Genomic DNA, 20,250 nt, shown 5'->3' with positions numbered 1-20,250 from the left:
AGTTTCCATCTACAGTTGAGTGTCCAAAACATGTAGTTTGTAGTTGGGGTGCTTATTAGGGTAATCTATTGTTCGTTAATACCCTGGTGGACGGGATTAGCTATTTGTTGGATGCTCTTCATGGTGCTTGCTTCTAGTTCATAGATGTTAACTGATCCACCCTTTCCATCTGTCCATAAGGGTATTCTTGGCCATGGGGGTGATGGTAGGGTGTCTACCTGTTTTCGGTTGACTGGGGCAGAAGCATGAAGAATCTTGCAAAAGCAAACACATAAACATAGAAAATAGGTTGTGCTTTATTGAGTGACTAAATGACTAAATCTTTTTGAAGAGAGAAAACATCAGGTGAGTTTTATTTCAAATGATTGTTTTCGGGTTAGATCACAGTGACGTCAGTCTTTCTGTACAAGTAAATGTGTGCCCAAGCACATCTGCACACACACACTCTTATGTATGTTTTTACTTAGACATAAACACAGGCGGCATTGCAGCCTGACCCAAAACTGATCATTTCAAATAAAAACACACCTGATATTTCTTCTATTCAACAAGTATTAATCATTTCATTCAATAAAGTATGACAACTGGTTTTTTGGGCTTTTTCACGTATTTTTTTGCTTATTATTTTGACCTCTTGCAATTTGTATTCATGCGTATGTGTGTGAATGTGTGTGCATATATGTATGAGTGTGTGCAAACACCTGCATGTGCATGTGTGTGTGTGTGTGGGAGGTATGTGATACACCCATCAACACCTGGGCAGACGAGAAGACTGCATGAAAAGAAATCTGATACACCCTCCACCCAAACAAAGAAAGGAGAACACTTTGGAAATTGTTTTTAAGTAAGAAACTCAGTCTGTCTGTCTGTATATCTATCTATCTATCTATCTATCTATCAATATATATATATATATACATATATAGGCGTAGGAGTGGCTGTGTGGTAAGTAGCTTGCTTACAAACCACATGGTTTCGGGTTCAGTCCCACTGCGTGGCATCTTGGGCAAGTGTCTTCTACTATAGCCTCAGGTCGACCAAAGCCTTGTGAGTGGATTTGGTAGACGGAAACTGAAAGTAGCCCGTCGTATATATGTATATTTATATATGTGTGTGTGTGTATGTGTTTGTGTGTCTGTGTTTGTCCCCCCAACATCGCTTGAGAACCGATGCTGGTGTGTTTACATCCCCGTAACTTAGCGGTTCGGCAAAAGAGACCGATAGAATAAGTACTAGGCTTCCAAAGAATAAGTCCTGGGGTCGATTTGCTCGACTAAAGGCGGTGCTCCAGCATGGCCACAGTCAAACGACTGAAACAAGTAAAAGAGTAAAAGAGAGTAAGAGTATATATATATATATATATATATATATATATATATATATAAATATACAAGAATAAGGGCAGAGAATCGTCAATTAATAATAGAATTAATAATTAACAATTCTGCCAAGTAGTTCAGTATGAAAAAAACCTTTATCGGTAAGACTATTTATCATTATAAATATACAGGGATTAGCAATTGAGTTGCTTCTCCAACATACTGAAAATTTAGAAATAGCAGTCAAAGAACTACTGATTCCAAACTACAAATTTTCTCCAAAGTGGATGGTGATATTTATGGCACACATAGAACAAAAAACCGGAAGGAAAAGCGTAAACAAGCCAAGCTTTTAGTTAATTGGATACGAATCGTTTCATGGTTAAGTGAATAGAAATTTCACTATTCCAATCTTCAGCCTCAATATTCTGATAAATTTGAAAGTGTCTCTAAAAAAATTCACGGTAATCTTTGGCCATGCGACACCAAAAATCAACGATAAGAAAGGCACTTACGAATTCATCGGCTAGCGAGTTCAGGCACCTCACCTCAAAGAAATCTATTCCATGTGCGTCACAAATAGTCCCGTATGAAAAAAAGTTCCGTGTCGAACTGGATTACGGTAATCTTTGGCCATGCGACACCAAAAATCAACGATAAGAAAGGCTAATTGACGATTCTCTGCCCTTATTCTTGTATATTTATATTTGATATCTCTAAGTTAGATGGTTAAACCGTAATCCAGTTTCGACACGGAACTCTTTTTCATACGGGACTATTTGTGACGCACATGGAATAGATTTCTTTGAGGTGAGGTGCCTGAACTCGCTAGCCGATGAATTCGTAAGTGCCTTTCTTATCGTTGATTTTTGGTGTCGCATGGCCAAAGATTACCGTGAATTTTTTTAGAGACACTTTCAAATTTATCAGAATATTGAGGCTGAAGATTGGAATAGTGAAATTTCTATTCACTTAACCATGAAACGATTCGTATCCAATTAACTAAAAGCTTGGCTTGTTTACGCTTTTCCCTCCGGTTTTTTGTTCTATGTGTGCCATAAATATCACCATCCACTTTGGAGAAAATTTGTAGTTTGGAATCAGTAGTTCTTTGACTGCTATTTCTAAATTTTCAGTATGTTGGAGAAGCAACTCAATTGCTAATCCCTGTATATTTATAATATATATATATATATATATATATATATATATATCGCTCCTCTACTCATTTGAGACATAGACTCTATACAAACGTCAGGTAAGGGTCTTTGAACGCTTTCATCAGAGATGTCTCAGACACATTTTCAATGTTGGCTGGACCTCAAAAATTCCAGACACACAGGTCCTGAGGACAGCTGGCATCTTAAGTATTGAGGCAATGGTGCACAAGCAACGGTTACGTTGGACTGGACACATTATTAGAATGAAGGATAGCAGGATTCCTAAGCGGATGCTATATAGAGAACTTGTGAATGGAAGGAGACTCCGGCAGAAACCACGGCTGCAATTTAAGGACTGTGTCAAGTCCTCATTAAAGGCCTGTGATATGCAGGACACTGACTGAGAGAACAATGCCTGTCACCGCCACAGCTGGAGGAAGCAGGTTAAGGAGGGGATCGACACTTTTGAGAGAGCACGTATCCAGCATGAAGAACTTAAGCGAGCTGCGCGAAAGCGCACGGCTCGTATAGTGAACGGGGAAAGCTTGGTCTGCAATGTTTGCAGTCGTGTATGCTTGTTGAGAGCAGGGCTCATTAGCCCCCAACAGAGCCGCAAATGCAAAATTTAAGTTAGTCCTAGACCGCACAATGTTCCTGAAGGTCGGCAATGGTCTTCCTCGGTCACGAGTGGACGGCCATCATTATCATATATATATATATATATATATATATATATATATATATATATAATCCAAGAAAGTTAGGGGTTGTGAATCCAACCCACTAGGGGATAATTATATCCAATATACTGCTGGAAGGATACCCAATTATTATTACACTAGTGTTTTATCCAAGTGCAATAAATGGGTCTGGTTAAAAGGAAATTTTTCCCTTAATTTATATAGAAATAAGAAAATGGAGGGGAATATGTGGTACTCATCAACTTGCAGACACTGTATTATGTCAATTTACCTGTTTATTTTTCAACTAAGAGGACAATAAAAACAATATACAAACACATATGACATATTATGTCATATCAGTAATTAAAAATTAAAAAGGACATCTAGTGACCGAAGTGCTTTTTAATTTTTAATTACTGATATAATAAACAGGTAAATTGACATAATACAGTGTCTGCAAGTTGATGAGTACCACATATTCCCCTCCATTTTCTTATTGCTATATATATATAGTGGTGCTCCAGCATGACCACAGCCGCATGGCGAAATGAGTAAAAGAATAAAACAATAGTATATATGTATACACATATACATATATAGATGCATACACACACACACACACATATATACACACACACACACATATATACATACATACATATACATATATAGATGCATACATACACACACACATATACATACACACACACATACATACATACATACATACATACATATACATATATATATATACATTTGAAGTATTGTCCAGGTAAATCTAGGTGAAGAAGACTAATCAAATTTACGATAACAAACATATTTTTGAAGAGTCTGAAACCTTGGTACTAGATTATCTGATTCTGGGTTGTCCATTTATCTAATGTTCTTCCTAGAGGTAAGATGGAATTTTTTATGTTCCCGACCCTCACATGTCTTTGCCAGTATATACACAGTGAAGCTTTACTGTAGGGTCGTAAATTTATCGACTGCTATTTCCAGTAAACATTGGTGCCTTGTTGTACCACTACTCTATATTTATACTTCTACCTTTATGGTGTTTTATTTGACTGGAAAGTAATACATTTGTATTGCAATATTTAATTTTACGAACATTAGGCCTCACCGAGGCAATGACTAGTGACCGAGGCCTTTGGAAATATGCAGTGAGTGAGAAGACCTAGCAAGCTAGAGGTGTAGCCAGCCCACTTGTGTGTACCTTTCCTTCATTGGACACAAAATTCTGCTTGTGAAGACCTGTTGAGGCAAGTGAAATCAAAATCAAATCAAATTCACAAAATCGATGACTGGCACCTGTGCCGGTGGAGCGCTAAGAATACCATCTGAGCATGATCGCTGCCAGAGCAGTTGACTGGCTTCCATGCTGGTGGCATGTAAAAAGCACTATTCGAACGTGATCGTTAGCAGTGACACCTTACTGGCACTTGTGCCAGTGGCATGTGAAAAAACATCTGAGCGAGGTCATTGCCAGTGCTGCTGGACTGGCTCCTGTGCAGGTAGAACATAAAAAGCACCACTTGAACATAGCTGTTGCCAGTGCCGCTTGACTGGCCCTCGTGCCAATGGCATGTAAAAGCACCCACTACACACTCAGAGTGGTTGGGCATTAGGAAGGGCATCCAGCTGTAGAGACAGCCAGATCACATTGGAGCCTGGTGCTGCCATCTGGTTCGCCAGTCCTCAATCAAATCGTCCAATCCATGCTAGCATGAAAGCGGACATTAAACGATGATGATGATGATGATGATATACACACAGTAGAACTCCTCTAACTTGAACCTCCTCTAAACATGGACTTTCTCATAATTCAAATTTTATTTGTATATTCGATGCAAAATTAAATTCCTTATTGTTGTCTTTAAGATACCAAATCAATTTACTAAGTCCTGTGCTATTGTGTTTACTACTATCCCTAAATGAAGAATAATGATTGGAAATTCTTTTAGATAATTGGGAAGAAGAAGAAGTTCCAGTATAGAAATAGACATCGGTACCAGGAGTAATTTTACATTGATATATAGAATTCTTAATCTTAGAATTATTAGACATAAATTTAATTCTGTTGGGGTTGACTTCAGAGACCAAAACTTTGTTGTTGTTATTATCATTAGGGGAAAGGTTGGTATTAATTAAATTAATATTGGAACTCTCAGTAAATGAACTTTTATTTAACAGGTTGATATTATGAGAAGATATAATTTGCAAAAGATTTTTTCTGTTGGAAAAAGCTACTCTAAGTATATGAGAATTTATAATCGAATAATATCTAGAATATTACATATGTATGTAATATGTATATGTATATATATTACATATATATACATATACATAAATATACATAAATACATATATATATATATATGTATGTATATATATATATATATACCTACACTTAAATGTACATACATAAATGCCTGTATATGCATACAAATGAATCGATTATTATTATTATTATTATTATTATTATTATTATTAGATGCATTATATTATTCATATTGGATAAAATATAAACAGAGGTATGAGAAAGTTATAAGACGAGTAATATTGTAATTTATAAAATCAATATATATCAAAATTATTTTAGTTATGTAAGAATGAAACTGTGTATACATGAGGAGCACAAATATATATACACACATACATATAGACATATATATATACATACATACATATATATATATATATATATATATATATATATATATATATATATATATATATATATACACATATCTGTGTACAAACATGCTCATAGGTACATACGTATTAGATGTGTTTAGAAGGGACGATTGATGGAGTAGTTCGTATCATTATAATTATAACAATAATACATAAACTTATATATATTTACATATAAACATATCATATGTTTATTTCTCCGTAATTTATATATATATATATATATATATAAGGCCTCAGCCAGTCCACTTATGCGTACCTTCCTTCCTTCATTGGACACACACTAAACTCCACTTGCGAAGACCTATTGAGGCAAGTGAAATCGAAATTGAGTTAAATTTGACATCTGGCACCCATGCCAACGTCGTCTCCCTCATTGGACACGAAACTCAGCTTGCAAAGACTTATTGGGGCAAGTAAAAGCGAAATTGTGATGGCACCTGTGCCCAGCGTCGCCTTTCTGGCACTTGTGCCCGCGGCATGTGTAAGGACTTTAGAGCGAGATCGTTGTCAGTGCCCCTGGACTGGCTCTTGTGCGGGTGGCACATAAAATACACCATTTTGAGCATTGCCGTTGCCAGTACCCCTTGACTGGCCTTCATGCAGGTGGCACCTAAAAAGCACCCACTACACTCTCTGAGTGGTTGGCGTTAGGAAGGGCATCCAGCTGTAGAAACTCTGCCAAATCAGATTGGAGCCTGGTGTAGCCATCTGGTTTCACCAGTCCTCAGTCAAATCATCCAACCCATGCTAGCATGGAAAGCGGACGTTAAACGACGATGATGATGATATATATATACACACACAAATATACAACTTTATATATTTTTATATATTCATATACATAAGTACATACTTGTTTACACACACACACACACACACACACATATATACACAAGACGTCTATGCTGAACTACTGAGAAATCTGCAGTTACTCTACCCAGATTACAAGTTCATGTTTATACCTGTAATTATTGGGGCCCTGGGATATGTAATGCACTGCCTAAATCCCAATCTTGAGAAATTAGTTTTCTCAAAAACACAAAGGATAAAGCTAATTCTAAGACTACAGATCCATTCCATCACTGGAACTGTAAAAGTCTGTAAAAATTCCAGAAGTTTGTCATTTAAACATATATAAGAATGTCAAGATATACAACTATATGCATGAGAATACAAACATACATACATACATACACACAAACAAACAAACAAACAAAAGTACCCTGTTGATGTTGAAATTCCAATGGAGGAGCCTTGAATCTAGGTTAGAAACAGACTCTTTCTCCATTGGTAAGAAATCTTGAATTCAAACTGAACAATGACATACATACATACATACACATATATGTGCATACATACATACATACATACATACACATATGTGCATACATACACATATATGTGCATACATACACATATATGTGCATGCATACATACATACATACATACATACATACATACACATATATGTGCATACATACACATATATGTGCATGCATACATACATACATACATACATACATACAAACAAACAAACAAACAAACAAACAAACAAAAGTACCCTGTTGATGTTGAAATTCCAATGGAGGAGCCTTGAATCTAGGTTAGAAACAGACTCTTTCTCCATTGGTAAGAAATCTTGAATTCAAACTGAACAATGACATACATACATACATACATACATACACACAAACAAACAAACAAACAAAAGTACCCTGTTGATGTTGAAATTCCAATGGAGGAGCCTTGAATCTAGGTTAGAAACAGACTCTTTCTCCATTGGTAAGAAATCTTGAATTCAAACTGAACAATGACATACATACATACATACACATATATGTGCATACATACATACATACATACATACACATATATGTGCATACATACACATATATGTGCATGCATACATACATACATACATACATACATACATACATACACATATATGTGCATACATACACATATATGTGCATGCATACATACATACATACATACATACATACATACAAACAAACAAACAAACAAACAAACAAAAGTACCCTGTTGATGTTGAAATTCCAATGGAGGAGCCTTGAATCTAGGTTAGAAACAGACTCTTTCTCCATTGGTAAGAAATCTTGAATTCAAACTGAACAATGACATACATACATACATACATACATACACACAAACAAACAAACAAACAAAAGTACCCTGTTGATGTTGAAATTCCAATGGAGGAGCCTTGAATCTAGGTTAGAAACAGACTCTTTCTCCATTGGTAAGAAATCTTGAATTCAAACTGAACAATGACATACATACATACATACACATATATGTGCATACATACATACATACATACATACACATATATGTGCATACATACACATATATGTGCATGCATACATACATACATACATACATACATACATACACATATATGTGCATACATACACATATATGTGCATGCATACATACATACATACATACATACATACATACATACATACATACATACATACATACATACATACATACATACATACATACATACATACAAACAAACAAACAAACAAACAAACACAAGTTGGACAAAATAATGGAAACACCTAGCATCATAGCATCATAATTTTGAAATATCTATAAAACCATCAAAAGCTTGTTTATTTTTATATTTTTTTAATTTTTTAATTGGTGTTGCTTAATATGCTTTGCTAAAATGGCTGTTTCTTTTCAGATATCATCAGTAAAAGGTAATTAAAAACCATTAAAATGACAGATCTATCGGACTTTCAAAAAGGTCAAATTGTTGGTGCTCGTATGGCAGGTGCTAGCATAATGAAAGTAGACAAAATGTCTGGTGTATCAAGAGCTACTGTCTCGAAAGTAATCACAGCCTTTAAGAAAAAAGGGAAAACATCCTCGTCAAAACAAAACTCTGGAAGAAAACCCAAACTTTCATATAGAGACTGTTGGACACAGAAGTATCACAAAAGTATAGCTCCCAAAATTACTGCAGAGCTTAATGACAACCTCTAGAGCCCAGTTTCCACAAAAACTGTTGGCCAGGAGCTGCACAAGGCTGGATTTCATGGGAGGGCTGCAATCAGAAAACCACTGCTTACAAAAATAAACGTTGTGAAACATTTAGAGCAGAGCAAAAATCTAGAGAATTGGTCCCTAGAGCAATGGAAGAATGTTATTTTCTCAGACAAGTCATCCTTTACTCAATTTCCCACCACCGGCTGAGTATACGTGTGGAAACAGCCAAAAGAAGCATTTGATTCAGACTGCCTTCTTCCAACTGTTAAACATTGGAAGAGGATCTGTGATGATCTGGAGTGCTATATCTTGGAAATCCAGCAGCCCAAAGGTTTCCCTTCATGGCAGAATTAATAGTTAAGACTATGTAAGCATTTTGTCTGATCATATTCATCCTATGGTTGTGGAACTGTTTCTGGAGGGAAATGCAATCTTTCAGGATGATAATGCACCAATTCACACAGCTGAAGTTGTTACTGAATGGCACGAGGAACATTCTAGTTGCACATCTTATCTGGCCTCCACAGTCCCCAGATCTCATTATTATTGAACATTTATTGTGCATTTTAGAAAAACAATCACTACAAGAACCAGAGACTGTTTTAGCTGAAGAATGGACAAAAATTCCTTTGGAAACAATTCAAACTTTGTATGAGTCCATACCTCATAGAATTTAAGCTGTAATTACTGCTAAAGGTGGTCCTACCCCATATTAAAGCAAATTTGTCTGAAATTTTAAGGTGATTCCATTATTTTGTCCAACCCCGGTACATCCATACATACATATATATACAGACATGATGAAACAGGATCAAAACTTTCCCAAGCCACTGACTCTTACATCTCAAGTCATTGACTCATAAGGCCGGTTTCTCAGATTCTGTTGTGTATATATTTCCCCACTGAACAGGGTGGTGGGTCATCACTGGATTGCTCATTTTTATCAGCTGAATGGACTGGGGAAGTGGAATGCAGGGTTTTGCTCAAGAAAACAATGTATTGCCTGATCTAGGAATTGAAACTTCAATCTTAGGATCATAAGTGCCAAACATTAACTATACGCATCCATACACTTGCATAGGCACATGTACACAAACATATATGTACATGGTTATATATATACACAAATATACACCTTGATATATGCATATATATTCATACATACACACATGCATGTATACACACACACACGCACACACACACACACAGTAATACTGAGAAAATGTTTTTAAATTAAAATTTTCCCAGGCTCTTTGTTGAGGATGTTTAAATCCAACAAAAGCTTTCTAAGCATTTTATGTGAATGCTTATCCAAGTGTAAAAATAACAACCATTAAAAACTTTTACTTCGCATTCACACACAAAATTTATTCATTGTACGTATTTCTTTGAGTTTTGGGATTTCCAAACATATGCACTCATACACCCATTTATATACACCCATTTATACACACCCATTTATACACACATTCACTCTTCTAACAAAACAAACAACCTCAATTGTGTATATCTTTCATTCTTTACATTTTTAAGACTGTGGCCATGCTGGGGCACCAGATTGAAGAAGAACTTAATATTTTAATGCCTGGGACTTATTCTAAGGGCCCCTTTTGCCAAACCGTTAACTTATGGGGACATGAACACATACTGACCAGTTGACAAGTGGTGGGAGGGGGGAACAGACATAGACACAAAGATATACACACACATGCACACCCACAGTTGGGTGCACGCACATACATATCAAAAGATATGGATATATAAATATGTATATATATATATATATATATATATATATATATATATATATATATATAATAACAGACACGAAAGCTAACGATGTCCTAAAGACCTAATAATAGTTATGTATGTGTTTTTTCGTGTTTTGTTCGAAAGGTAACCACTCCTGAAGAAGTGCCAAACGTCTAAATCCAATGGACCAGTCACTGGATAAGTTTGGCATAGAAATGTTAACATAAAGTGGTGAATAAATCGATATATCGAATTTGAAGTCTCTGTCTCTTTTGAATATGAAAATTTAAGAGTTTAAAAATCTTATGATATATATATATATATATATATATATATATATATATATATATACATAAGCAAGCTACTTACCACACACCCACTTCTGCACCTATATATATATATATAAAAATGAGAATGTGTGTCTGTCTGTCTGTCTGTCTGTGTGAATCCCTAAAACTGGAGAACTACGCAACCAATTTCATTCAAATTTTGCAGATGCCTTACTTAGGATTCCAGTTGTGTTTTAGTCAAAGAAAATTTTTAATTTATTGTTTAACATCCGCTTTCCATACTGGCATATATATATATATATATATATATATACACACACATATATATATCATCATCATTATTGTTTAACATCTGCTTTCCATACTGGCATATATATATATATATATATATATATATATATATATATATACCCACACATACATATGTGTGTGTGTGTGTGTGTAGGTCAATGTATGTTTCTATAGTTACATATATACATATGTCCATAATGTGGTGGTGTGGTGGGGGGAGTTGATTTGATTGATTCATTCATTCCCCCCATCCCCCCCCCCCCTACACTTCTGAACCAAGACAAAATACACTCCGATATGGCAGTTTGATCCCTACCCCAGCTGATTAAATTAGTAGTAGTCTTATTATTGTTTCTGGGGCACCACTCTGGAGGGTTTTATGTGAGACAATTGGCCCCATATCTATTATATCAGTCTTTTGGTCCAAAGCACCAAACAATTTTGTCAAACAGATAAAACAGGATCAAACAAAACACAAACAGAAAAACATAATATCCAGTACATTCGTAATTTAACTGCTATTTCTAGCATGCCTTGTATGTAAGTGTTTGTCGGTAAATTGTCTTTTCATTGCTGTATTAATTTCATTATAATAATTAAATGTCAAAGTTAAATTTGAAAAGAAAATTAAATTCATGATGTGTAAAAGGTTAAAGGATGTTAGAGCTGTTAGAAATAGCAGCCAAATACCCTTCCAATAACACCATAGTGTCTTACATAACTTCATACACATTCATGTACGTGACCAGTGACAGCTGAATTGTACATGAGAGCTAGAGATGTTAGAAATAGCAGTCAAATGGCCCTCCAATCTACTATACATCTGAAATGAACGGCAGCTTATAATCTCTATGTCTGTCTGTCTGTCTGTCATGAAAAACCACATAAATTACAGGAGGCCCATTGCACTGCAAAGCTTGATGTGCTAGAAACAGCAGCCATACGTAAGCAAAAATATATGCGAGGACAGAGAGAGAGAAAACCTGGAAGGATGCAGAATGAAAGGGATCTGAAAATCTAATTTATGAATGCTTAATGTATGCTGGACCTACTGTCAGAAATAGCAGCTAAATCTCCCTGAATCATGCACATCCTTTTATCTATCTATCTATTTCCCCAGAAAGTTTGAAAGTGTTTCGGTACCAAAAACACTACATAAAACATAAATGAAAAGTGTTGCCCGTCAAATCAGAAAGATCCAAATTAAGAAATTGGTAGGGAGGGGGAAATTTTAAAATACCAATTTTTTTTTTTTTTTTTGCAGATTCGGAATCTCCGTAGTCGAAAACGTGGGTTTCTGTAGAAAATAAACGTAAGGTGGTTTGGTGACGGTCCGCCTTAAAAACTGGTTCAGTGACAGGTTGATCGAGTTGGTAAAGTTTTAACGTTGTTGGTAACAACATATTCTCTCTTCTAATTAAATATTGAAAAAGAGAGAAAATGCAAGGGAAATTAATTTTGGTGGTACTTGTTTCCTTATCACAATTAAAAAGAAATTCAGAGGTGTAACATTGCGCAAGTTCATTATTCCCTTGTGTTTTTCACACAAATGTTGGTTGCGGATAATGTTGTTGTTGTTGTTGTTGTTGGCACTCCGTCACTTACGACGTCGAGGGTTCCAGTTGATCCAATCAACGGAAACAGCCTGCTCGTGAAATTAACGTGAAAGTGGCTGAGCACTCCACAGACACGTGTACCCTTAACGTAGTTCTCGGGGGATATTCAGCGTGACACAGTGTGACAAGGCTGACCCTTTGAATTACAGGCACAACAGAAACAGGAAGTAAGAGTGAGAGAAAGTTGTGGTGGAAGAGTACAGCAAGGTTCGCCACCATCCCCTGCCGTAGTCTCGTGGAGCTTTAAGTGTTTTCGCTCAATAAACACTCACAACGCCCGGTCTGGGAATCGAAACCGCGAGTCCGCTGCCCTAACCACTGGGCCATTGCGCCTCCACCAGGCCAAAACATATTTCTCACTTATATCTATTGCTATTGCACTCTCTAGTGATTGTAGGTGAGCTCTTCCCATACAATGACACATCCGTTATGTCAGTACCACTCATTGTATCTACGAACGTTAGAGATATATTATTCTTTATTTATTTAGGCTAACTTAGTAATAACCAATTAGTACAACAGATGGTTAATGTTAATTAATCACAAGTGACTAATAGAGATATGATGTAAGAAGTATTTGAAAGTTGTCCTAAATATATCAATGTCCTCATTAATTTCAAGTCTCCCTACTTCAGTTCATCCCTCGTTATTTCACCTTAAAGCTGCAATCGCTATGTAAGTATCGTTTACGTATTTTCTTCAATATATCTTTCATTATTTCATTTTATAACTTTATTATATCATTGGCAGAATCATTTTGCATCTCGAACATCAGAAATGCTTTGTGGCATTTTCTATCCGTTTTTGTTTTTGCTCTTTCTCACTAATTTCTATCTTCATTTAAACAAACGTAATTAATCCAGTTTTCAGCAAATATACCTCATAGGCTGTGTGGATTCTGAAATTCACTTTCCGACTTATTGTATTTGGGTTCGAGTTCTACTTGATGTCATCTTGGGTAGGTGTCTTCTACCAGATCGACCAGTGTTTTGTGAGCGAATTTGGTAAATGGAAAATACTTGGAAGCTCGTTTTGTGTTTTTGATAACTGGTGTTCGTTTATTTATGTTCCTGTAAATTGGCATTTCGGCTAAAGTGAGCAAGGGAATAAGTACAAGACTTGAAAGACACAATATTATTGGACCATCCCATAAATAATTTTGTTTTTTCAATTGCATGAACTAAAAGTCAGAGGGCGACGGGATAAACTACCTGCAGAGAGTGAATGTGTGCTCTTCTTTGCTGTCATGTCTCATGAATGAACCTTTTTTTGACCAAATAGTGACTGGTGATGAGAAATGGGTTCTCTATAAAAGTGTCGAGCACTGAAGACAAAATGGGTAGGGAAAGGAGAAACACTGACACCTCAGGCCAAAGAAGGTCTTCACCCATGTAAGGTGTTGCTATCATTTTGGTGGGATATGAAAGGTTTAGTCCACTCTGAACTTTTAAACCCAAATCAAATGATAACAAAGGAGATCTACTGTGAGCAGCTTGAGTGTCTTTAGTCAGCGCTAGAAGAAAAACGACCATCTTTGGTTTCAAGACGAAAGGTTTTCTTCCATCAGGATAATGCTCGCCCACGTACAGGATGACATTCCAAAGGCTGGAGAAGTTTGAATGGGAAACAATGCCTCGCCCACCATATTCACCAGACATTGCCCCATGTCATTATCATTTATTCTGCAGTCTTCAAGATCCTTTGGACAGAAAAATTATGAATTTTGTAGACGAAGTCAGAACAGTACTGGAGGAATATTTATCCTCACAGACAAGTGAATTTTGGAAGCAGGACCTGGTTGGAAGAGCATTGTAGAAAATGAAGGAGAGTCTATTTTAGATTAAAAAAGAAATTATTTATCTTAATTTTGAAAAATTAAAGAAGTATAAAAAAGGTCGCATTATTTATGGGATGACCCAATAATAATAATTACTGGGAGTGATTTGTTCGATTAAACTCTTCAATGTGGTGCTCCAGCATGGCCACAGGCCAGTGACTAAAACAAGTAACTGATGAAACATTAATTCAATCTCTTTTCTTTTAATCCGTTCATGTTTTTTATTTTCTTTTTTTCTTTCTAATTTTTCTCTTCGTATAAACTTCATGGTTGATCTAGTTTTTATCTTTTGTTTTGCTTGTTGCAATCATTGACGTGCTGCCATGCTGGAGCACAACCTTGATGAATTTAGTCAGAAAAAGCCAACTCCATTATTATTATTATTATTATTATTATTATTATCATCATCATCATCATCATCATCATCATCATCATCATCATCATCATCATCATCATCATCATCATCACCATCACCATCACCATCATCATCATCATCATCATCATTATTATTTTTTTTCCTAAGCTTCAGTAGTTTAGTAAATGTTTATTTCAATCATTTATCGGTACAGAAATATAATATAATTTTCGCTTTTATAGTTTTACTGTTTAAATATTTTGTATGTCTTCAATTCTTGTTTCTCTATTATTTCAGATTATCGAACATCATTAGAAGTGTTTACATCAGATATTACCATGATCGTTCAACATCTGTTTTGCCATGCTGGCATGGGTTGGACACTTTGACATGAACAGAGGAGCTAGAAAAGCTGTGCCAAGGTCCAGTGTCTATTTTGGCCCAGGCTAATACCAATTACTTCATAGTGCAGTGATACTTCCCCTGAACTAAGTTTAACAGAAACATTTCTCGACTTTACTGGCTGCAAAATTTATGGAAAGATTTTATGTTATAATTAAATTTGCATTACAAAAGGTTTCAGATATCATCAAAGATCACAACTGGTTAAAATATAGCAGTATTTATTGCATTGAAGCTGCATATATTGATCAGAAATGAAGAATTATGGAAAATGATTTATGTGAGAACAAATTTAACTCTGAAAGGTAGTTTATAAAGACTGGTTTTTGTGAAAATATGGCAAAAGAGATAGTTAAAACATTATATAACTGTGATATCTGTGATAAATCATTCTCTCGTAATAATAACTTAACCACTCACAAACGGACTCATACAGGGGAGAAGCCATATCACTGTGACATCTGTGGTAAATCATTCTCTACAAGTGATCACTTAATTACACACAAACGTATTCTTACAGGAGAAAAGCCATAACACTGTGATATCTGTGGTAAATCATTCTCATAAAATGGCCATTTAGCTAGACACAAACATATTCACACAGGAGAGAAACCATATCACTGTGACATCTGTGGTAAATCATTCTCTCAGAACAACCACTTAACTAGACACAAACATATCCATGCACAAGAGTAACTGTATCAATACCAAAATTTGCTTGCTTAGGCCTTTCACTCCCTACAAAGCACAAACATTCAATGACTTTCCTTTATTGTTCCCAACTCTTAGCTGCCTTTTTCTCTCCCACATCTTGTTGGTTTCGATTTTATGTCAAAATTTCTGTAAGTTGGCTTTTTTCTAGGTAGGTTGGCTCTACACATAAACCAGTTTTACCTCTGGGTAGAGGTGGTCCATGTAAGCTGGGCCTCTATAACTTGATCTGTGCAGCATGAGATGTCTTGCCAGGTGTCTATGGCTCTTCTGGTATAGATGTTAGGGACATTGAGTCACACATGTCCTCCCTGCATCGCAACAAGCGTTTGACATTGCAGTGGAATATCAATATTTGTGTTGTGCTAAATACAGTGTAGTAAGTGTAATGTTGAACCTTTTATGATTAAGTAAAGTTTACATTTTTTTTTTTTTCTCATTCATATAATCCGTAATGAACTCTGATACACACATACAGGATCATCTAGTAATTATCGTTTCTCCTATAGACACAAGGCCTGAAACTTTGGCGGAGGGGGCCTACATTAACCCCAGTGCATAACTTGTTTTAATTTCATCGACTGCAAATGGATAACAAGCAAAGTCAGCCTCAGCAGAATTTGAAGGCAGAACATGAGAGACGAAATGCCAAGAAGGACTTTGTCCAGAATGCTAATGATTCTGCCAGCCTGGTGCCTTCTGGATCATCTAGTAATTATCACTGTGACAACTGATTCTCGTTAAAAAGTAATTTAACTAGATGTATGTATTTGTGGTGGGCTTCTGTTGATGATTTGCTCCTAGTGATCAAATGTTTGTGCTGTACATCAAGCTCACTCTCTCTATCAAATTGACATTGTTTGTACAGGGGCACAGTGTGCTGCATGTCACGTGTTATTATCATTTAGTGTCTGTGGTCCATGGTGGATGGGATGACAGGATCCATCAAGGTGCAACACCACGTTGAGCTCCAGTGACAGTTTTGACATGGTTTCTATAGCTGGATGTCCTTTCTAATGTACAACATTTTACACAATGTACAGGATGCCTTTTTTGTGCCACCAGCATTATGATGTTGCAAGACAGGAGAAGGAAGAAACGAAAAGCTACCTGTACTGAGAGGGGAAGGTAGATGTAGGTGACTTAACATGAGATGTTGAAAGGCTAAGTATGGTAGAGGGTCGAGTGCAGGTGTTTTACTATACAGGAGATACATGGCTGAAAGAGGTGAGAGGAAGACAGTGATTGAGGGCTAAAGCAAACTCTCTAGATAGAAAGGTTGAGCATAAGAGAGGATGGAGACTGGGTGATGGATACTTGTATAAGAGTGTAAATAGAGAACAGTTGATTAACGATTGGGGCAGAGATGAATATAGTGAGTGATGAATAAAGGTGGAGGTTCAGTTGAAGGTTAATACCAGGGTGGAGAGGAGTTACACGAAAGATATAGGAGTGGGTCAGGAAGTAGTGGGATAATGTGCTAGGTGTTGGAGATATGGAGAGGGAGATATAGTGTATTAGGGGCTATAGTATGTGGGACATGGTGATAGATATGAGAAGGCATTCAGAATGATTGTAGATAAGGGAAGTGTAAAGAATGAGGACTGGCAGAGGGGTTAAGGGCAGTGGCTGAAGGCACTTTCAAAGACAAAGAGAACATTTCTGGTGCATTAATGCAGAACTTACATTCTGGTATTTGACGATAAATTTTCGTTTGTACCTACAGTGATAGGTGCATTAGGTTATGTATCTACAGATTTACATGCAAACCAAGAAATGCAAGGTTTCTCAAAGGAAGTGCAAAATAAAATGATGCACATTCTCCAAATCCAATCTATTAGCCACACAGTAAATATTTTTCAGATTATGTAGCAGATTTGATACCAAGTCAATAAGTTGTCAAGGCTTAGTAACAGCAACTTCATGTGATTTTCCAATTAACTGACCAATAAGCATCAAGCCATTACGTGATACAATCTTCTCAAACCTTCTAGAACTTATCCTGAGAAGGCCAATAAATAGATGAATTTTGGGTGGAAAATATCAGTGTTGAGAATTGTTACCATGGAAGCCACATTCTCAGTTTTCAGCATCTAACAGTTGCTTTAACAACTTTGTACCCAACCAAGCAAACAGGAGTTGTGATAGTGTTGTCATGAATTTAGCTTGTCTTATCTACCTTCAGTCCTGACCGTATATTCACAAAGCCTATTCACCAAATTATTTTGTAAAACAAACTTCTAGAACATATCCTAACAAAGCTTATAAATAGTCAAGCTTTCGGTTTTATCTTGTCTTGAATATGTATTCACAGAGCTTATGTAACTAATTATTTTCTCATGACTACTGTAATGTATAACCAGTAAATCCTGGTTCAAAGAAACTAATTTTTAGTCCTATTCCTGTACATTATTCCGAATGGCTGGTCTCTCTCTTCCTCTTCCTGTTAAATGTGCATGCTCTTTATATCAACGTTATTTGCATAACATTCACTCCCTCCTAGAAAAAGAAGGAAGAAAAATCATAGATCAAGCTTTCCGGGGGCTTTCCGAATCCTTTGTGATCAACGCAGCTGAGGGGATTCTTGTTTTTGTTCTTGACTGTTATCTCGTGGAGGAGGAGAAATTTCAGTTGGCTCTCTGTCTGGCTCTTGAGAAACAAATATTTGGGTTAGGTAATCAGTTGGGTTAATTTTTCCTGGTGATGCCAGTTGTTTTGTGGATACTGTAGTTTCGTGAGCGTATTGGGGGTTGGCTTCGATTAAATCAACTTGGTCCACGATAGAGTCATACTTGCTAATGCAATTGTTTCTTTGCACAAGCACAGGTCCTGGGTTGAGAAGCCATGTTGGCATAGATGTTCCTGTTGCTGAACGTCTTTGATAGTTAAAAAGACATTCATGAGGAGTGGCATTGAGGGACGTACAAAGTAGAGATCTGATTGAATGCAACACGTCTGGAAGAACTATTTCCCATGAAGATACTGGAAGGGCTCAGGTTTTCAAAGAGAGTAGTACTGACTTCCAAATAGTACCATTATATCATCCTACTTGACTGTTCCCAGTGGGATTGTATGGTGTCGTCCTACTCGTTGCAATGTCCTTAGTAAGGAGCCATTCTCTCAATCTTGTAGACATAAAGGCAGTTCCACAATCTGAATGTACACAACTGGGCATACCAAAAACTGGGAACAAGTCTGTAAGACACTTTATTTGTCTGAGCTGATGTTTCAGATACTGGATAAGCAAACGGAAACCGAGAGTATTCGTCAACTATTGTTAGGAGATAAGGATCCTTTGTGGAAGGAATCAGACCTTTGAAATTGATGGAAATTCACTCGAAGGGCTGCGTAGCCTTAATTAAGCTAACTGAGTCTGGTTTATAACACTGTGACTTCACTTCTTGACATATAGAGCAATTCCTACAAATTTGTTTCACGTTCTCCAACGAATATGGAAAATTTTTTTACTGCGGATGAAATGATGAAGGCGCCTTACATCGGGATGGCACAGTGCTGCATGCAACTCATAAAGTGAATGTGAACTGATTGCTGAACAGCATACCCGAGTGAATGCACCCGGAGTGATGTTGCTGGATCCTGGGTAATAGTGAATATTATATGAGTATGGAGATAACGCAATGCGCCATCTCATGATTTTATCCCTTGGAGATCTTGGAAATCAGTATCCAGAATTAGGTCAGTGCACAAGTTTCCGAGCACGTACAGTTTCACATGACAGTATTTCTGATTATTCAGTGTGAGTGAAACAGTGCAGTATCCCTTGGATTCCACAGAAAGAGATGCAGAAGCCATACCAATAATGTTCTTCAATTTGACTGTTTTGATGTTGAGTGTGTTCATTAGCTTCTCACTGATGAAGCTCTTGTCTGTGCTACCGTTATCAATTAATGCTTCAGTTTTATAGCTATTGATCTGTATAACCATGGAGGTTACTCGGAAGGCTGAACCTGCTGATGCTGATTCTGCCAATGGCAAATCATGTTTACCATCATCCTGTGTTACAGTTGCTGCATTGATCCCACATAGTTTTCCAAAATGCCCTATTTTTCGGCATTTGTGACAATAAAGAAAACTAGAAGAATAAAATAAAAA

At 36.4% G+C, this 20,250-nt stretch overlaps 1 protein-coding gene across 3 annotated transcripts in view; it reads left to right on the top strand.

The window, feature by feature from the left end:
- The window catches only part of LOC149130577 (uncharacterized), a 26,534-nt gene extending 6,284 nt beyond the window's left edge, over positions 1–20,250 (top strand). For 2 of the 3 annotated variants that reach the window (XM_089344154.1, XM_089344151.1), the window contains exon 2: positions 15,322–20,250. In XM_089344154.1, coding sequence (XP_089200280.1) covers positions 15,763–15,960 — 198 coding nt within the window. In that variant the 5' untranslated portion in view covers positions 15,322–15,762 and the 3' untranslated portion in view covers positions 15,961–20,250. Of the gene's footprint in view, positions 1–1,830; positions 2,163–15,321 lie in introns of those variants that run through there. The other variant, XM_089344153.1, reaches the window with a different exon arrangement.

This window comes from Octopus bimaculoides, chromosome 28 (assembly GCF_046866305.1).
Source record: "Octopus bimaculoides isolate indiv1 chromosome 28, ASM4686630v1, whole genome shotgun sequence".
In the NCBI taxonomy this organism is placed as follows: domain Eukaryota; kingdom Metazoa; phylum Mollusca; class Cephalopoda; order Octopoda; family Octopodidae; genus Octopus; species Octopus bimaculoides.
Note: the sequence above shows the minus strand (reverse complement) of the source record. Positions and strands in the feature narration are given on the sequence as shown.